Below are 20,784 nucleotides of genomic sequence, written 5' to 3' on the forward strand. Positions count from 1 at the left end.
CCGGGAATCGAACTCGAACTGACCTGATCAGCAGCGCCGCCTTTGACCACCGACTTGACGTAGATTCCCAGCTTGTCCAAACCGGCACCCTGCGAGCAAAAGAGAGGGGGTGCGACATCGCGAGCGGGTTAAGTGCTGTTAGCGAGCACCTATTAAGGGCCGATACTAACAGCAGGGTAATTGGAGAATGCAGCACGATGACAAAGGTCCCCCGTGTAGCCTTCAGAGGCTGTCGGGGCAAGTGCTCGTTAGCAAACGCACCTATTAATATTCGTAGGTTTGTTTCGGTAAAGTCAAGTATGTAAAAAAATGTAAAATTAAACGTCGTGATTTTTATTTTATTTTTATTTTACTTTCATTCATTTAAAAACAAAAATTTTACCTACATGACTTTACCGAAAAAACCTAAGAATATTAATCCTTGCAGTCACGAAAGCTTCAAATCTAGAATTAGCACCTATTAAGGCGGATACTAGAGCAGAGAAACTGGGACTTGCACCCCGTGTAGCCTACAAAGGCTGTCGCATCCACGCCTCCTGTATACCAGGCGAGGTAGTCAACATCTCGCCAGAGGCACGACCCTGTAATTGCTGCCGGCAGGAAAAGGGGCATCCAATCGAGCGAACTGTATTTGGCCTTCTCTTCCACGTCGGCCGGGTTCTGTTTGGCGCAACGTGGTCTGCCGATCGTAGAGCAAAACTGCCCGGGGCGGGACCCTTTTAACGCACTGCCGCCGGGAGTGCGATAGAGGTGGCGGGGGTGGGTGGGTGGGTGGGTGGTGAGGGTGGGTGGGTGGTGAGGGGGGGGATCTTCTTTTACATTAATTTTTTTATTGGCGGCAGTGTGCGAGGCCCCGTTACATCACCACGTTGTGACGCACATACACACACACACGCACACATACACAAAGACAGAGATCCCCCATATAGCCTGAACAAACTGTTGGGGCAAGTGCTGTTAGCGAGCACCTATGAAGGCCAGCATGGCACACGAAGAAGTGGGTGGCCAACACCACGCCCGGCCGCCTTTGTCTCCCTAGTAGCAATACTTACACTCCGCACAAGGTACTTATTTGAGGCCGTGTCGACCTAGGGGAGGCCCAGGACCGGTTCAGAAAATCGTCACCGGTGTTGACCGTGAGCGGGAATCGAACTCGGGTCGCCGGGTTGGTAGCGCAGCGCGCTAACAGCAACACTCCCGCTCCCCGCGTAAACGCACACACATACAACACACACCGTCAACATAGGCCAAACCATGAAAAATAAGAATGGGCGTTTATTCTTTCTGCAATAAAACAGGGGATGTTCAAACACCAAATCGATTCCTTTTGCGAGGAATCAAGTCTGCATTGACCACACATGGCACCTGCGGTTTGCATGCAAGCAAAACATTGTCTGATAATGTGTGCGTTGTCTTTTAAGCAGCGGGGAGATATAGAGAGATGGGGAAACAGGCTCGTGCCGCCCCCCAAACCATATTGGAGGGGGGGGGGTGGTAAGGGCAACCCGAAACACGGCTGGCACAAAGAAAAGAAAAAGTCATATTTAAAAAAAACTTTTTTTTTTTTAAACACGCTTTCATGAAATGTACTAGTAATGTAAGAACTCCACGACTCCAGGAAGTGGCCCCGAAGATTGCCACAATTACAGCCAACGTCAGTTGAGCGTGGACAATTAGACCCAAGCCGAAACATAACATATCAAAAAGAATGTTTGAAAATATATATTTTTTATAGAATATATATTGTCATCAGTATGACATAAGTATACCAAGTTTGCAGTCGATAACACATTGGGAAGTGGGTAAAAATTGAGTTACAAGATTTTAGAATACGACAACACAGAGTAAGTTAAATAAAAGCGTGTAAAATGTTTAAAAAATGTATGTTTTGGATTTTTTATGATAGAATATAGTCTTGTCATCAGTATGACATAGGTATTTCAAGTTTGCAGTCGATACCAGATTGGGAAGTGAGTAAAAATTGAGTTGCAAGATTTGAGAATACAACAACGACAACAACAACAGACAGAGCGAGTTAAATGAAAGCGTGTAAAATAGGTTAGTTTAAGTTTAACTCTCCAGTTGAAACAACGGTCACACTTTTCTTAAATCTCCACTACCACCTCCTCCTCTGTCCTCCAAACAGCGTCAATAAGTTAGCCACAGTTAGAGATCACAATCAGAATATTTATTTATACTGCAGGAGGTGACCTAAACGAGCATTTTTTGGTATTTTTAAATCCTTTATATTAAGTTCGCTTGCTTGCTTGCTTAGGACCGTGCAAATCTTTCGGTCGTTTTTTAACCCACTTCCCGTGATCCAATCGAGCTGACATTTTGCACACAGACTCGTTGTGCGTGACAATTAATGTTCGTGAAAATTTTTCCAAAATTTTAGACTGTTTAGGGAAATTTTTAAAAAATATTTAATTACCAATTGTTTAATGCTGCCAGACAATCATCTGACCCATAGGTGGCAGCCATCTCAAGCCAGAGGACAAGAGGACTCTAGCCGCCCCGATGCCACGCATATAAAGGATTTATAGTGAAAAACTTTGTTTTTACGGGTTTACTTGTTACCCTTCCGGCTCCAGTCGAATCTGCAGTGGCTGTACCCCCCCTTGTGTCCTCTCTCGAGTCCCCGTTTCCCGGTGAGGGGGATTTAAAAAAAACCAGCTGGCTCTATTAAATCTTCACTTAAAGCTTTCGTGACCGCATTAATTCGTATTCTTTGGGTCTTTCGGTAAAGTCACGTAGAACAACAACATTTTCGTTACAAAAAACTACGACGTTTCGATCGCAACACACGCAAGCGTCATCAGGAGGAAAAAAATAAGGGATGACGATTGCTTGTATTGCGATCGAAACGTCGTATTTTTTTTTTTGTGTTCTACGCGACTTTACCGAAAGACCCAAACAATATAGCTGCTCCGTTGTTTCAACTGCCAGTGGCCGGAGATGGGAGTCTAACCGGTAAACCCTCTGGGTTGCGAGGTCGTTGCGGTACCAAAAAAAACGCGTTACGGCGCCCCTTCTATTAACAGATCACCGCCGTGTGAATTTGTCGCTCGTAAAATAATGCTAGCCTAGACACACACACACACAAGATGTTACGAACGTAAATTTTAAAAAAATTGGGTCTCCGAATTAAAGACGGCTTCCGCCCTCTATAAAACGTTGAAAGGTTAAAGCTACAAATTGTCAGGGTCGCCGCACCGTAAATACGCCACCACGCTGCGTTTGAGCTGGGGACCGGCGGGGGTCGTGATTTAAGGTCGTTGATCTCGGGTGTGGGCAAGCAGAGGGGCTGACCATACTTCACCGCGCTGGTCAGCGTGGGTTGGTGTAGCAGGCACATTTCATCTCGCCTGTCGCCAAGTACTTGACTGGCAATACAGCTACTTGGGTCTACAGCATGAGAATAATAACTATTACCAGTTCCTCCAGAAAAACGCAGAGTTTTCTGGTGATTGTTGCGGGCAAAAATCGTTGATTATGCGGCACGTTTTCTTAAAAAATGCGATGGAATATGCAATTTTATGCGATTAATTTGCGGGAACTTGCAAAAACTGCGGTTTGATGAAAAAGAGAAAAAAAAGTGATTCCCCCAACACCCTATTCACTAGGCTACTACTTTAATGTAAAGAGTCATTTCTTATTACTTCCTATGATAAGCAAGCATACTACATCACAGAAAGTGCTGGGAATATTTAAGTTCTCATCTTGTTTTATTTCAGACCTTAACAAACAGATGGCTCAAACTTACAAAACATTGAGTCGAACAAGTTCTGTAGCTTTACAAAATGAATATGCTACAACTTCTGTAAAAATGAATAAATAAAATATTAAAAAATAAAATGTGTGCTTCCTGTTTTACAGAGGTAGCTATACAAAACAGACATCTTCTGTTAAAATAAGTGTTTTCAGTGCACAGTAACGTAAGCAATACAGTAACAGTACAGTCTTACAGTAATGTAAATTTACATACTACTAACAAAAAAGTGCAATCTTACAACTGTAAAGTTGCATAAACTCCTGAATAAAACTAACTACGTAGCCTCTAACACTTCATAACGTTCCCATGGCAACAGGGGAAATGGCTGCGCTTGTGTGAAGTAAACGCAACATTTTTCAACTTTCTGCTAAGCTATATGTGACTTTTTGCAACGAAAATGCGGGGATTATGAAATCATGCAAGCCCGCATATTTTGCGCGCGGAAATCTGCAATTTATGCGGCAAAAGTGCGGCGTATTTGAAAAAACGCGCCCCCCCGCATAAATATGCGGACTTTGGCTGATTTTGCGTGGAATCTTGCGATCGCATAATCGCGTTTTTCTGGAGGGACTGTATTACTACAATTATCATAATTGTTTATAATTATTCTAATAGTACCGGAGTGGCGGCCCAATAATGGAGTGTACCAGGGGACATCCACCGAGGAGACGGAGCGATGAAATCAGCTGTGGTGCAGGTGCCGGATCGATTGCTGCGTTGCAGGATCGTTGGGGTGGCAGTGGCCTGGTAGGCCCTCATCCAGCAGTGGATTGACCAACAATGAACGAATCTACAAGCGGTAGATCACCCACCACCCCCACCAACCCTACCACCCATCCATCCATATTTCTACCCATCCACGTCTCCACCACCCATCCATGCCCCCACACCACCCATCCACCCACCGTTAAACATGAAAAATTGATGTGCTGGGGCAATGGTGATCGCACTGCGCTATGAAACCAGTGACCCCACTTTGCTTCCCGGCCACCTCTCACAGCGTCGGTGAGTGATGTCGCAGCCACCGGTCCCTCACTGCCCTACCCTTCACCAACTACACACTGACCAGAGTGGTGAAGTATGCCCCCCCCCGCCCCGTGACCGCCAGGGCGTCGGGCGTCCTTCACGTAAGCTTGACACAAGCATTGTAACTGCACAGCAATTCCCCTGTTCAACGCGCGAGCAGTAGGTGACATACCCGTCAACCCCTTTGTATTGACAGGTGTGTTACTATACACTACACTACTATATGCTACACATTACACTACACTACACACTACACTACTATACACGACACTACTATACACGACACTACTATACACTACACATTACACTACACTACTATACGCTACACTACACACTACACTACGCTACACATTACACTACACTACTATACACCACACTACACATTACACTACACTACTATACACCACACTACACATTACACTACACTGCCATACGCTACACTACACAACTATACACTACACTATTATACGCTACACTACTACACGCTACACTACACATTACACTACACTACTATACGCTACACTACACATTACACTACACTACTACACTACTATACTCTACACTACACTACTATACACTACTATACGCTACACTACACACTACATACCTGTCAACCCCCTAACAGAACCCCCCTTATTACAGACCAATTCAGACCTTATTGGTCACCCCGTGGCCCTTATAAAAATATCAACGTTCATCCAACAATGTCCCATCACGAGGGAGAAACACAAACGAATAAGACAAAACATTTTCTTGCCCGCATTGCAACTGCTGTACGCCGAATGGACCTGCAAACTCAATTTCCCTGCACAAAAATTACGGGTTAAACCGTTTGGGTTGACAGCTATGAGATGATGCGTTCCTGAAAAGTGCCGCGTTGGGCGAAAATAATTTCCCCGCCCCCCAAATAACGTTACAGACGAGGAAATTTGTCGAGATACGATGAACGCACACCACAATGCGATGGCGGGACTGATGGTAACGCCACCACCGTGTTACTGTTTCATTCCGCGTACCGTATCCCTGTACCGTATTGCTGTACCGTATCGCTGTACCTTATCCCTGTACCGTATTCCCTGTACCTTTCAGCAGCGCAGCTCAAAAAGGTAGGTCGTCGTTATATAACGGCGGCGCGTTCCGCGTTCCAACGGCGTCCATTCCCACGTCACATTAGGGGCGCCACGTTGCCGAGATGTTAACTACCTCGCCTGGGGTACAGGAGGTCGTGGGTTCGATCCCGACCCTGACACCCGCTGCTGTATATTTGGAGTTTGCGTGTCTCTCTCTCATCATCATCACGGTGGATCGGAGATGTTAACTACCTCGCCTGGTGTACGGGAGGTCGCGGATTCAATCCCGACCGTGACGCGTGCACACATCTGGAGTTTGCGTGCGTCTCTCGCTCTCTCTCCCCGTGGTCGAGTAGATTTTTTTCTCCGGGTCCTCCGTTCTTTCCCTCCACGTTTTGGAATCGACGTCACGCGTTTAAGGGTTTTGGCTTCCGCGATGAATTTCCACACAAAGACGATAAGCCACTACAGTAATCCCTCGCCACTTCGCGGTTCAAGTTTCGCGGCCTCAGTGCATCGCGGATTTTTGTAAAATATTCATCGAAAAAAAAAAATTCAAAAATATCGGCAGCCGTATTGCGGAAAGCAGCGTTGTTTCATCGTGATGCGCGAGAGAAACGGTTTCCCAGGATGCCAGACAAAGAGAGAAACTCTCTCAGAGGCTTTGTACATACTGTACCCACGGGCACTCAGACAAGGCACGTGATTGGTTCCTGGCGGCGCGAGATCGACGAATGAGAGCACGAGTGGATGTACAGTATCCCGTGAGCTGATTGGCTGCGTATCATAATACGTATCGTATGAGAGAGAGTGAATGTATAATATTAAGGTTCTATAATTAAATAGATTTAAGTAAAATATATGTGAGTGAGTGAATGTATAATATTAAGGTTTTATAATTAAATAGATTTAAGTCAAAAATATATATAAAGTATAAATATACATATTTTAAACATTCTGGTACCCACACACACATATACGGAAATTCCTAGGGGGCCAATCCTACTTCGCGGATTTTCACCTATCGCAACGGGTTCCGGTCCCCATTAACCGCGATAAACGAGGGATCACTGTACTACTATATTCTTGGTTCATTCGGTAAATTTGTATTATTTTATTGTTTCCCTTCTACGTGACTTTACCGAAAGAACCAAGAATATGAATCCCTGCAGTCACGAAAGCTTTAAAATCAAAGCCACTGCTACTTTGCCGAGCTATCATTTGCGATAGCCGCTTGGTCGCCTCTGAAATGAAGAGCCGAGTGAGTGAGTGGACCTTTTCTACACCTGGCGAAATAAAAATAATAGTTAATAGTTATTTTTGGAGCTTTTGACCGTGAGTCCTGAAGGTCAATGTTGGTCACGAGGTTTTGTTCGGGCAGGCGAGAGGGGGGGGGGGTAAAACTCCGGTGGGCGATGGAGTGTGGTGGCGCTCTGCTGCACGGCGTAAGATCTTCCTTCGAGAAAATAGATAAGAATCAGAATTCTCCCTTTCTGGCAATTGTGTTCAGATGTTCAAACATCAAATAACACTGGTCAACAACAAAAAACATGTTTTTCTGGCCTGGACTTTTGCAGCTGTGCTAGACTAATTTCAGGGTGCCGATTCCAAATCTGATCTCAGATTTGCTCTATCACATAATTTTTATGCTATCGGCATACCCCATTTTCATTGATTTTACCCGAAATTAACTCTGTCACTTATGATAGCAAGTTGTTGCAAGTCAGTGACTGCTTTAGTGTTAAAATATGGTGCTGTATTTTAGGATAGTGTGTTTATAATATCATTGTATGTAGATATCCACATTTATTTAATATTTTTATTCTGCAGTTTTTATTGAAAATGCAATATTTGATATCTCAAAAACCTGATGTGATAGGCAAAAACTGATGCCAGATTTGGAATCAACACCCCAAGATTACCTTGTAAACCGTTGGAATACCTTATGCCAGAAAAAGTGTGTTGACCAGTGTTATTTACGTTTTTCAAGGCATCAAGTCCTGAGTAAATCCATACGTACGTGTGCCCAAAACATGGCCTTGTGAAAGGTATCTTATTTGGCGTTTGAACGTCTTAACACAGCTGCTGTTTATGTTGCCAGAAGGGGGTAAAAACCTATTATTATTTTTAATAGTTTTAGATGCTGGGGAAAACGACCCCACAGAAGCATCGGAATCTTTGTTTAGACTACAGGAGGAGGAATCCGATAAGCTACTAAGCTCTTAGTAGCTCATGGGGGGGGGGGGGGGCAGGGGGATCAGATACTTGACAACAGCAAACGACAACAGACAGATAGTAGTACAAATTTAGATAAGCTGATAATCAAGTCACTAAATGTTAATAAACAATAAATACATTAAATTGTATAAGTCCGATTTATCACGATTGGGTAAGGCAGCAGAAACAACAACAAACAACAACAGAGTCCCAGACCACAGCAAGAAAACACCGCACAGTAGTAGGTCCGTCAAAACGACGTCACATCAACACTGAAGTATCGATACTACGCAGGGCAATGATCAAAGTTACACATCACACGCCCTCAAGCGGGGGATCGGTGTCGGATACAGCTGCCACGTTTGCCAACGTAATTTTCAGACCCTGATCATTACCAGTCGTGTATTTTCTGCCTGAGGACGACCGCTTGTGTTGCGATCGAAACGTCGTGATGTATTATTTTTACTTTTTTTATTTTTCTACCTACGTCAGAGGTCGCAACCGGGTACCCGATACCCGTACCCTACCCGATACCCGGCTACCCGTACACAGCCGGGTACGGGTTGCCGTTTGCGACCCTGGTGCGGCCGGGTATGGGTACGGGTAGACCGTGAGTCACCGGTGAGTAACCGTTTGTCACTCATTTCGGGTAGGGTAGGGTACGGGTAGGGAACGGGTACCCGTACCCGGCCAGGTACGGGTACCCATTTGCGACCCTGGTGCGGCCGGGTACGGGTACGGGTAAGGAATCAAAACCCGTTTGCGACCTATGACCTACGTCGCTTTACCGAAAGAACCAAAGAGTGTAAAGAATGGATGGTTACATTTTAAATGTGCAATTTAACCGAGGGACTACTGCGTGCTGCCTTGGTGCGGAGTGCTGCTGTTGTTGTTGCTTTGCTGCCTTGCCCCAAGCTTGCATTCGCTGTTGACAAATAGAAATTGTATGGGCAATTCTGGCTGTCGCCTGATGATGTTGGTTATAAAACAATAAAATTATCGTGATGATTCCTTGTGTTGCAGTCGAAACGTGTTGCAGTCGAAACGTCGTGAGAATTTTATTGTTTTATATTTTTTTATTTCCCTTCTACGTGACTTTACCGAAAGAACCAAGAATATTACTCTCCAACACGCAACCGGTTAGCGCTGAAGCAGTCAATAATTGGCACGTTTTGGTCTCCGTGACAAACCTTACTACTACGAATTGGCCGTGTCGGTGCAGTGGCGAGTTTAACGACACATTTATATTAACGCCGTCCAACCCAAAAAACCTCGATTGTGGATATTGGTCGGGAAAGCCTACGCGTGAAACAGAAATGTGCGCGCTTGCGCAATTTGTGATTTTACCCCTTTATTTAATTCTATTCATTTATTTTTACTGACTTGCTTTCTTACCTTTCCCACACTTTGCCCTCCTATCGTGTGTGTGTGTGTGCGCGTGTGCATTGTTTGCTGCTGTAACGTCCTTACGCCGTGCCCCGACTGGACGTATGAGCTTAACAGCTAATCGGTTTCCTCCCGCAGTAGAAATAACAGATTCTGATTCTGACGCTCGTATTGTGGGTCACAATGGACGCCCAGGGAGGGGGTTGAGAGAGACGACGCATTGGCATTGGGGCTTGGCCTCCACTGTGCGTGGCTCTCTTTTTTCTCTCGCCAAACAATCATCTTTTTTTGTCGTCCCCGATGAAAAATGCTACTGAACGAGTCGACCAACACCCCCCTGGCACCCCCGCCACAAAGTCGCAGTGACCACACCCCGTCCATGTGAAAGCAACAGGAAGAAACCCGCAGCCCCTGTGCACTGATGACACACACACACACATCGCAAGCGAGCGAGTGTTATTCACCACATTTTACGTTTTTAAATCCTTTATATTAAGTTCGCTTGCTTGCTTAGGACCGTGCAAATCTTTCGGTCGTTTTTTAACCCACTTCCCGTGATCCAATTGAGCTGACATTTTCCACACAGACTCGTTGTGCGTGACAATTAATGTTCGTGAAATGTTTTTTCCAAATTTTTACACTTTTTAGGACAAAAAATTATATTTAATTACCAATTGCTTAATGGTGCAATGCAATTATCTGACCCATAGGTGGCAGCCATCTCAAGGCAGAGGACGAGAGGACTCTAGCCGCCACGCATATAAAGGATTTATAGTGAAAAACTTTGTTTTTACGGGTTATACTTATTTTTCTTCTTCGTCAACACGATTAGGCACGCACGATGTCTGGGGCGTTTCGTCACTCCGCTCGTTCAAATGTCCTGCGCGAGACCGAGATCTCACAGGGGGCGTTGGTGTGAAGGAGACGTCCACGGATCGAAAAAATTAACCCGTAAAAACAAAGTTTTTCACTATAAATCCTTTATATGCGTGGCGGCTAGAGTCCTCTCGTCCTCTGGCTTGAGATGGCTGCCACCTATGGGTCAGATGATTGCCTGCCACCATTAAGCAATTGGTAATTACATATAATTTATTTTTGCCTAAAAAGTGTAAAATTTTGGAAAAAAAATTTCACGAAAATACATTGTCACGCACAACGAGTCTGTGTGCAAAATGTCAGCTCGATTGGATCACGGGAAGTGGGTTAAAAACGACCGAAAGATTTGCACGGTCATAAGCGCGCAAAAGCAAGCAAGCAAGCACGCAAGCAAGTGAACTTAATATAAAGGATTTAAAAATAAGTCAACATCTCGGTGGGCTTTGGCCTGGTTAGGATGGGGATGGTTTCGTTTTATTTGTACGTTTTTTGGCGATTCCGTTTGCCGTTCCTGCACCTCGCACCGCCTATCGTGTTTTTGGCATTGTTTGGTTGTTGCGACGTTCCCACCCCGTGCCCCTTACTGGTCGTCTGTGAAAATGAGCTTCATAGCTCATCGGATTCCTCCTCCAGCGTAAATAAACATTCCGATTCTGACCGTCGAGGAAAACTAAAGACAGAATGGAAGCCACCCAGGGACGGGTGAATGCGCGCCGCCGAGGGCGGATGTCCCCAGCGGAGATGGAGCGGGTGCACGCAACGCACCGCGAGCCCACGAGGGATCGTGACAGCTTGGAGGGGGGGGGTGAAATCTTCCACTCAGCAGCAGCGAATAGATCCTGGCTCACGATGGTAACGCCCAGGGCCTCCGAAAGATTTGCCCGTCACAAGCGACGCTCACTTCGCTGCATTGAAATACTTCAAGGGGGTTACGACACGCACATTGGAAAGCATCGCAGAATCCAAGGGGGCGCCACGGTGGCTAGGAGATGTTAACTCCCTCGCCTGGGATACAGGAGGTCGTGGGCTCGATCCCGACCCTGACACCCGTTGCTGTATATTTGGAGTTTGCGTGTCTCACTCTCATCATCACAGTGGCTAGAAGATGTTAACTACCTCGCCTGGGATACAGGAGGTCGTGGGTTCGATCCCGACCCTGACACCTGCTGCTGTATATTTGGAGTTTGCGTGTCTCTCACTTTCATCATCACGGTGGCGAGATGTTAACTGCCTCGCCTGGGATACAGGCGATCGTTAATGTCTCTCTCTCTCTCCCCATAGTCACGTGGATTTTTCTCGGGGTTCTCCGGTTTTTCCCTACCGCATTTAGAATCAACATCACGCATTTAGAGTATTTGGCTGCTGTAAAATTCTACACGATGATGATGATGTTGAAAAGCCACTGATGTTGAAAAGCCACTTCGTTGAGCTATCATTTGTGATAGCTCAGTGGGCCCTACCTGGTAAAATAAAGTAAATAGTTCGGTATAGTTTAGTTTAGCATTGAGCGTGATCTTTCTTCATCCGAGGAGCAAACATTTAATAACAATATCACAGCGGAGACAGACAGGCAGATGGATGAACGCGTACAACGTTCCCACATCTACGATTAGCACGGTTGGCTAGATGCGGTGCGAAAGAAGTTCAACATATTCTTGGTTCTTTCGGTAAAGTCACGTAGAAAGGAAATAATAAAATAATAAAAATATAAAACAATAAAATACTCATGATGATTGCTTGTGTTGCAGTCGAAACGTGTTGCAGTCGAAACGTCGTGAGAATTTTATTGTTTTATATTTTTTACATTTTATTATTTCCCTTCTACGTGGTGACTTTACCGAAAGAACCAAGAACATGAATCCCTGCAGTCACGAAAGCTCTAAATCAAAAAGTTCAACATACTTCAATGCTCATCGGAGGCGCGGGGGAAGGACAACACACAACGTGTCTAGGTGAGGGGGAGGAGGGGTGGTGCAGTGGTTGGCTCGCTGCTGCGCTACGAACCCCAACAACGTGAACTTGATTCCTGCCCGTATCCCACAACGTGAGTGGCACGCACGACACCTGAACTGCTCCTCCGCCCCACCGCCCCCCCCTTGATAGAACAAGCCACTGAGGTTGTGTTTGTTCTCCCTCGGATCCACGTATTCCTCTCTCTCGCTCCATCTCTCCGTCTATCATGAATGAGTTTATTGAGAATGAATGGTTTTTTTCTTATCATCGACGGCGCTTTGTTTGTTGCAATGTTCAACGTATTTCACACTGCATGGGGCTAACGGTTCGTAGCTGTTACTCAACAGCTAATGACGATGAAACTATTCTTCCCCGATCCACGTGTTTCCTCTCTCTCCGTCTAATACGAATGAGTGTTTTTTTATTCGATCATCGATGGGGGTTTGTCTGTTGTACGTACGGTAAAACCTTGGTCTGCGAGTGTTTTGCAAGACGAGCACAAATGTTTGATACATTTGAACTTGATAAACGAGCGAGGTCTTGCAATACGAGTACTGTAGTACGCACAGTATACGTTTTGTCTGCCGAGCGTCACGTGATCACAACTGAGCCGATGGTTCTTCTCTCTCTCTCGCTGTGGAATTGTGGGTAATCGTCTCCCATGCTCGGTCTCAGTCGGCGTGCCTCACTCGTAGAGTCAACATCCGTGCGAGCGTAGACTGTTTACCATAGTGTTGTGACAACGTGTGTGTGCGTAAAGCATTTTTTTTATTTTGTGTCCAAGTGTAGTGACTGTTCTTTTTGTTTTTTTTTCGGTAAAGGCACGTAGAAGGGAAGTAATAAAATAATAAAAATAAAACATAATAAAATAAAGACCTGGTCTCCTGGTCTTCACCTGAGGATGGCTGCTTGCGTTGTGGCCGAAACGTCGTGAGAATTGTATTTTATTATGTTTCATTCTTACTATTTTATTATTTCCATTCTACGTGACTTTACCGAAAGAACCAAGAAGATGAATCCCTGCAGTCACGAAAGCTTTAAATCGAAATGTTAGTGACTGTTCTTTAGTAACTGGACTGCAACAATGGCCCCCTCCCTCCTCTCCTCTCTCTCGTCTCCCTCACACCAGCCACGATTAAATTGTAATTAATACATTTGATTACTTTATATTACATTTAAATAATAAAAATATAAAAAAGGTATTTTGTATTCATCGTATTTACACGAATATTTTTGGGTTGTGGAACGAATCACCTGAGTTTCCATGATTTCTTATGGGGAATTTCGCTTAGATTTTCGAGTGCTTTGGATTTCAAGCACGTTTCCGGAACGAATTATGCTCGCAATCCAAGGTTTTACTGTATTATGTTTTTATCTCATCTGTTTAGGGGGCAGTCTTTCTAAAACTTGTTTTTGGCCCTGCGGACCACTGTCGATGCAAACATTTCCACCGGACCACCCAGCCTGCACCACGTGCCTCCCTTATTACAGACTAATACAGACCTTATTGATCACCCTGTTCCCCTTATAAAACTCAACGTTCATCCAAAATGTGTTCTTTTTGAAACGGCTGTACCACGGATGGATCTGAAAACGCAATTTCCCTGTACAAGAATACGGGTAAACCATATGCGTTGACAGGTATTCTACTATACACTACACTACTATACGCTGAAAACGCAATTTCCCTGTACAAGAATACGGGTAAACCATATGCGTTGACAGGTATTCTACTATACGCTACACTACTATACGCTGAAAACGCAATTTCCCTGTACGAGAATGTGGGTAAACCGTATGGGTTGGCAGGTATGCTACTATACGCTACACTACTATATGCTAAACTTCTCTTGCACCCTATATTTGAAGCTTTCGTGACTGCAAGGATTCATATTCTTAGGTTTTATCGGTAAAGTCACGTATGTAAAAAAATAAAATTAATAAAAGTAAAATAAAAATAATATAATAATTTAATTTTTATTTTACTTTAATTAATTGTAATTCTCTTGCATCCTACGTCATCGTCATCGTCATGATGGCAAGATAGCCCAAAGTTGTCCACCGTACATCTCGTTGTTTTCACTTTCCCCTCCGCCTTGTTGTGCCAACACGCTCTTCGTAGGTGTGCACATTTTTCTGCCACCAATCTGTTGCGTCGTCCTGCCCCGTAACGTAGCCAACCGTTTCAGTCGCTGTCATGCTCGACAGCTACCCGCACGGTGCAACTATTCACGTGGCAATTAAAAAAAACTGGCCATCCGAAAACATTTAATGGGTGTTATTCTCATCGGGTCCCATGGTTTGAACAAATGCAGCCTTCCAACTCGTAGCATCCACTCACTCCCTCTATACTTGGCCTATTATGTATCCCATTAAGGCCACTCGCACGCAAAGAATCCCCCGAAAAGTACAGCCCAAGCAGGCTTTAGTAGCAAGCGCTGTTATTGAGTAGCACCTCGAGGTAGGTCACCAGCACCACGTCCGACTGCCTTTGTCTTCCCGGCGGCAATGTTTTTACACACCGCACAAGGTACTCATTTGAGGCAGAGTCGACCTGGGGGAGGCCCAGGATCGGTTCAGATAATCGTCACCGATGTTGATGGCCGTGAGCGGGAATCAAACTCAGGTCTCTGCTGGGTTCGTAGCGCAGCGCGCTAACCGCTACACCGCCGCTCCCCACACACACACACAGAGGTATTGATACGGAATGTGTCGAGGGAGTTTTATGTCTCTCCGTGCAAATCCACCTACGCAGCCCCCCCCCCCCCGCCCGCCCTCTGCGCTTCTCCGTGCACTTTTCATCTTTTGTTCCGTTGAGTACACGTGCACATACGCGCGCACACACACACACACGCGCGCGCACACACACACACACGCGCGCGCGCGCGCACACACACACACACGCGCGCGCGCGCACACACACACGCACACACACGCACACACACGCGCACGCACACACGCACACACGGCAGGTGATCGCAGGTGTACACCACAGCAGAGCGGAAAGAGTGCTTCAGGAACGATGCACTGAGTAGCGAAGAGCAACACTCACTGCTGCCCATGTGCCGCTCGACAGGAGAAACGTTGCCATCTGCACGCGTTACACTAGCTGTGAAAGCGAGTTCAAGAGACCTCAGAAAGACCCCCCCCCCCCCCCAGGGTTTGATCTTCCACGAAGCTTATGTTCCACCACTAAACGGCATCCACTGCACTAAACCGTGGCCACAGATGCAGATACGCAAACCCAGATACGCAAACCCCGACGGCACTTTGAGGGCTGAGTGGGAGTTCGAAAGAACTCGCCGACAAACACCACCTCGTTGTGAAAGACCCAACGCGGAAGATCCACTGGGTTTGATGTTTCACGAAGCTGCTCGTGGGTCTACCTCTAAACCACCATCCACTGCACAAACCGTGGCGGCAGCAGCAGCAGATGCTCTCCAGTGGTGTGGTGACTGCGGGTCAATCCAGAAAAGCACTGTCGGCTACGGTACGGTGCGAAAGAAGTGCAACATGCATACGCACAGAACAGATCGTACCACACCATTGGAACCTCCTTTGCCAGTAGCAAAATATGATAATTGTTTTTTTACCCTTTTATCTGGCAACAAAACTGACACCTTTTTTACAAAGAGTCATGTTTGCATTGGTCGGAATGCAAAAAAAAACACAACGTACCCCGAGCTCTCATACTCTGATGGTGCATTGTCTTTGAGTTGTGCGCCTTTTGGCGTCATCTGGTCCAACACCATGTGAGACTAGGCTCTAAAGAAAGCTGTCTCGGGTGTGGACCAATCAATTTCAAGGACAGTGCATACATTATCAGAGTTGTCTTTTTGTTTGCATTCCGACCGCAGGTATTGTGGTCAATGCAAACATGACTCCTTGTAAAAAAAAAGGTATCAGTTTTGTTGCCAGATAAAATGGTAAACAAACACAATTATCAGATCGTACAACGTATGACGACGCCGTGCCTCCCAAATTCACAAATACCAAGGGGACATCACGGCGGGCGACACAACTGCTCCACTTACTCCTGACGCCGTGAATCTGGCCTTGACCACCTGAATGTGAAATTGTAGCCGTTGCTCTGAAATCGATATGAGCAGCCGTACGGATGAAGAGGACTTGCTGCAAGACGTGGATCGTACACGGCCACAGCGGTACAGCACCAACGACCCCCCCCTCCTCCTACCGTGACCCACACGGCCTGGGGAGGCTCTCTCATCCAGCAGTGGATTGACGGATGGATGAGACTTCAATTTGAAGGGGGAAGCCACCAGCGCCGTGGTGGCTAGATGTTAACTACCTCGCCTGGTATACAGGAGGTCGTGGGTTCCATCCCGATCATGACGCCTGCTGCTGTATATTTGGAGTTTGCGTGTCTCTCTCTCTCATCATCATCACGGTGGCTAGGAGATGTTAACTACCTCGCCTGATATGCAGGAGGTCGTGGGTTCGATCCTGATCATGACGCCTGCTGCTGTATATTTGGAGTTTGCGTGTCTCTCTCTCATCATCACGGTGTCTAGGATATGGTAACTACCTCGCCTGATATGCAGGAGGTCGTGGGTTCGATCCTGATCATGACGCCTGCTGCTGTATATTTGGAGTTTGCGTGTCTATCTCATCATCATCACGGTGGCTAAGAGATGTTAACTACCTCGCCTGGTGTGCAGGAGGTCGTGGGTTCGATCCCGACCCTGACGCCTGCTGCTGTATATTTGGAGTTTGCGTGTCTATCTCATCATCATCACGGTGGCTAAGAGATGTTAACTACCTCGCCTGGTGTGCAGGAGGTCGTGGGTTCGATCCCGACCCTGACGCCTGCTGCTGTATATTTGGAGTTTGCGTGTCTCTCTCTCATCATCACGGTGGCTAGGGGATGTTAACTACCTCGCCTGGTGTGCAGGAGGTCGTGGGTTCGATCCCGATCATGACGCCTGCTGCTGTATATTTGGAGTTTGCGTGTCTTTCTCTCTCTCATCATCATCACGGTGGCTAGGAGATGTTAACTACCTCGCCGGGTATACAGGAGGGCGTGGGTTTCATCCCGACCCTGACGCCTGCTGCTGTATATTTGGAGTTTGCGTGTCTCTCTCCCCGTGAGCGCGTGGATTTTTCTCCCGGCCCTCCGGGTTTTCCCCCTCCACTTATAGAATCAACGTCACGCGTTTTGGAGTAATTGGCTGCTGCAATAAACTTCCAACACGACGGTGATGATCCCAATTCGTTGAGCTATAAGTTCTGGCGAGGTCACTTCTGACAAAAGAGCTACGTTGCCCAGCCGGTAAAAATAAAAAAAAGTTTAATAATGAGGGAAAGTCACCAGCTATGATAAGACCTGCCACCTGCCAAAGGAATGTGGAATGTCCACCCACTTGGGCTCGTGGCTATGAACAGCAGTTGAGCACCCTGCAATTAATTGAGAATAAAAACCGCCTACTTTTTTTTTTTATTCTCACTACATTACGTAAAAACTCACAATATTTAATCATATTTCTATTCTAAATACCGATCATACAAAAAATACAAACGAGGCTGTTGTATTCGTTATACGTAACACGGAGGAAACACGACGAGATAAACCTCGACAAAGATCCCCCGCCGTATATAGCCTTCACAGACTGTTGGGGCAAGTGCTGTTAGCGAGCACCTATGAAGGCCGGAACGGCACACAATGAGGTGGGCGGCCAGCACCACGCCCGGCCGCCTTTGTCTCCCCAGTGGCGATGTTTACACACCACACCAGGTACTCATTTACGGCCGAGTCGACCTAGGAAAGGGGCCCAGGACCGGTTCAGATAACTGTCACTGGTGTTGACCGTGAGCGCGAATCGAACCCAAGTGCTGCTAGCGAGTAGCCGCACCTACGAAAGTTCAAAGTTAATTTAATAGGTATAGCCCTGTGAACCATTCGGCTCTTGAATCGGATGCAACCGCAACAAACAAAAAACATGAACAAGAAAACATCTTAAAGTGACTATGTACAAACAGATAATCCAAGAAAAGACAGCAAAATATTGCAGAAAAATCACCGTACACCAACCTGCCAGCGGAAAGCTGGCATAGTACACCCAGCCACCTTTGTCTCCCCAGTGCTGATGCTTTGCACACTGCACCAGGTACACAGTACTCATTTAAGCCCATGTCAACCACGACATTCGTCAATAAGTGGGGGTGACGTCACCACGGCGCTCGTGCCAGGCTACGTGCACTTTAAGGCGACGCGCCAAGTGTCGAACGCCCGCTGGCAGGAGGTCACGGGACAGACCCAGGTGCCATGCGCTGACTGACTTGTCAACACACACGCACGGACACTTCAGTAACTACGCAAACACAACTTGATACATTTAACGCAAACATCTACAGTAAAAACACACGCACATAATTGCCCGCGTTACTATAGTAAATTCGAAACAAAAACAAAGATTCCCCCGATAGCCTTTAACAGACTGGCGGGGCAAGTGCTGTTCGTGAGTAGCACCTATTAAGGCCGGCCAAGGGCACACGAGGGGGTGGGTGGCCAGCACCACGCCCAGACAAACTTGTCTCCACAGTGGCAATTTGAGGTTGAGTCGGCCTAGGGGAGGCCCAGGACCTATTCAGATAATCATCACCATGAGTGGGAAGTTAACTCGGGATCGTCAGGTTCGTGGAGTAGCGTGCTAACCGCTTCGCTACCACGACAAATGATAAACACACACACACACAACTGTCGTATTAATACACTTATTAATCTTGGCCGCCTACATCGAACAGACAGAAACACACACGTCAACCGTACAGACACATAACAAAGACAAAGATCCCCCGCATAGCCTGTAACAGACAGTTGAGGCAAGTGCTGTTAGCGAGCACCTATAAAGGCCGGCACGGCACACGAGGGGGTTGGTGGCCAGCACCACGCCCGGCCGCCTTTGTCTCCCAGTGCCGATGTTTACACACTGCACCAGGTACTCATTTGAGGCATAATCGACCTAGGGGAGGGCCAGGAGCGGTTCAGATAATCGTCACTGGTGTTGAACCGTGAGCGGGAATCAAACTCGGGTCGCCGGGCTTGTAGCGGAGCGCGCTCACCGCTACACTACCGCTCCCCACACACAGACACAACAACAACCGACGATTCGGCACTAAGTGGCGGTGACGTCACCAAGGCGCTTGTGCCAGGCTATGTGCACGTGAAAGCCATGTCAAGTGTCGAACGCCCGCTGGCAGGTCACGGGACAACAAAGATCCCCCGTGTAGCCTTAACAGACTGTAGGGGCAAGTGCTGTTAGCGAGCACCTATGAAGGCCGCAACGGTACACGAGGGGGTGGGTGGCCAGCACCACGCCCGACCGCCTTTGTCTCCCCAGTGGCGATGTTTACACACTGCACCAGGTACTCATTTGAGGCTGAGTCGACCGAGGGGAGGCCCGGGACCGGTTCAGATAATCGTCACTGGTGTTGGCCGTGAGCGGAAATCGAACCCAGGTCTCCAGGTTCATAGCGCAGCGTAGCGCTAACCACTACACCCACCGCTCCCCCAAGGTCACGGGACACACACACACAGTAAGATCAGGACAAAAAACTAAGTATACACAGAACAGACCCGATGATGACATCATCTAAACTGCGAAGAAAAATTCAGTGGAGCCTGGGGCAGGTATAGTTGATGGTCAAGAATAATAGCAGGTAAGGGCCCACTGAGCTATGTAGATCTTTTTCACAAACGACGTGGCTATCACAAATGATAGCTCAACAGAGTGGGCTTAACATCATCGTCATCGTCACGTGGAAATGTATAGCAGGCTAATGACTTTAAACGCGTGACATTGAGAAAAAATGTGGAGGAGGCATAACCGGAGGAACCGGAGAAAAATTCCACGCGACCACGGGGAGAGAGAGAGAGAGACGCCAACTCCAAATATACAGCAGGCGGGATCAATCCCGAGACCTCCTGTACACCAGGCGAGGTAGTTAACATCTCCTAGCCATCATGATGATGATGATGAGAGAGAGAGACACCGCAAGCACCAAATATACAGCAGCAGGAATCAGGAACGGGACTGAAACCACCAACTCCTGTACACCAGGCGAGGTAGTTAACATCTCCTAGCCACCGTGATGATGATGAGAAAAAGAGAGACACGCAAACTCCAAATATACAGCAGGCGGGATCAATCCCGAGACCTCCTGTACACCAAGCGAGGGAGTTAACATCTCGACACCGTGGCGCCCCAAGGGGAATTGAACGCATGCCCACGGCAGGGACGTCCACGGAAGAGGCGGAGGGATTAAATAATCCGTAAGGAGGTTGTTTTTGGGTTAGATCGCGTAATATAGAAACGTGTCGTTAAACCCGCGGGCGCCGCAACGCGGGCCAATCATCGAGGTTCGTCGCGTAAACACAAACGTGCCAAATCGTGACGAGTTCGGCACACCGGTGCGCTGGTGGGCAAAGCCACTACGACATTTACAACTCGAGCAGCGTGACGC

General features: G+C 47.0%; 1 protein-coding gene across 1 annotated transcript in view; it reads right to left on the minus strand.

Moving 5' to 3' along the window:
* Positions 1-20,784, minus strand: part of LOC133357018 (afadin-like) — an 86,054-nt gene that overhangs the window by 39,421 nt on the left and 25,849 nt on the right. Inside the window, exon 2 of the mRNA XM_061574759.1 lies at positions 24-89. Coding sequence (XP_061430743.1) covers positions 24-89 — 66 coding nt within the window. The remainder of the gene's footprint in view (positions 1-23; positions 90-20,784) is intronic.

This window comes from Lethenteron reissneri, chromosome 56 (assembly GCF_015708825.2).
Source record: "Lethenteron reissneri isolate LAM-NWPU_2019-01 chromosome 56, ASM1570882v1, whole genome shotgun sequence".
NCBI classification, from domain to species: domain Eukaryota; kingdom Metazoa; phylum Chordata; class Hyperoartia; order Petromyzontiformes; family Petromyzontidae; genus Lethenteron; species Lethenteron reissneri.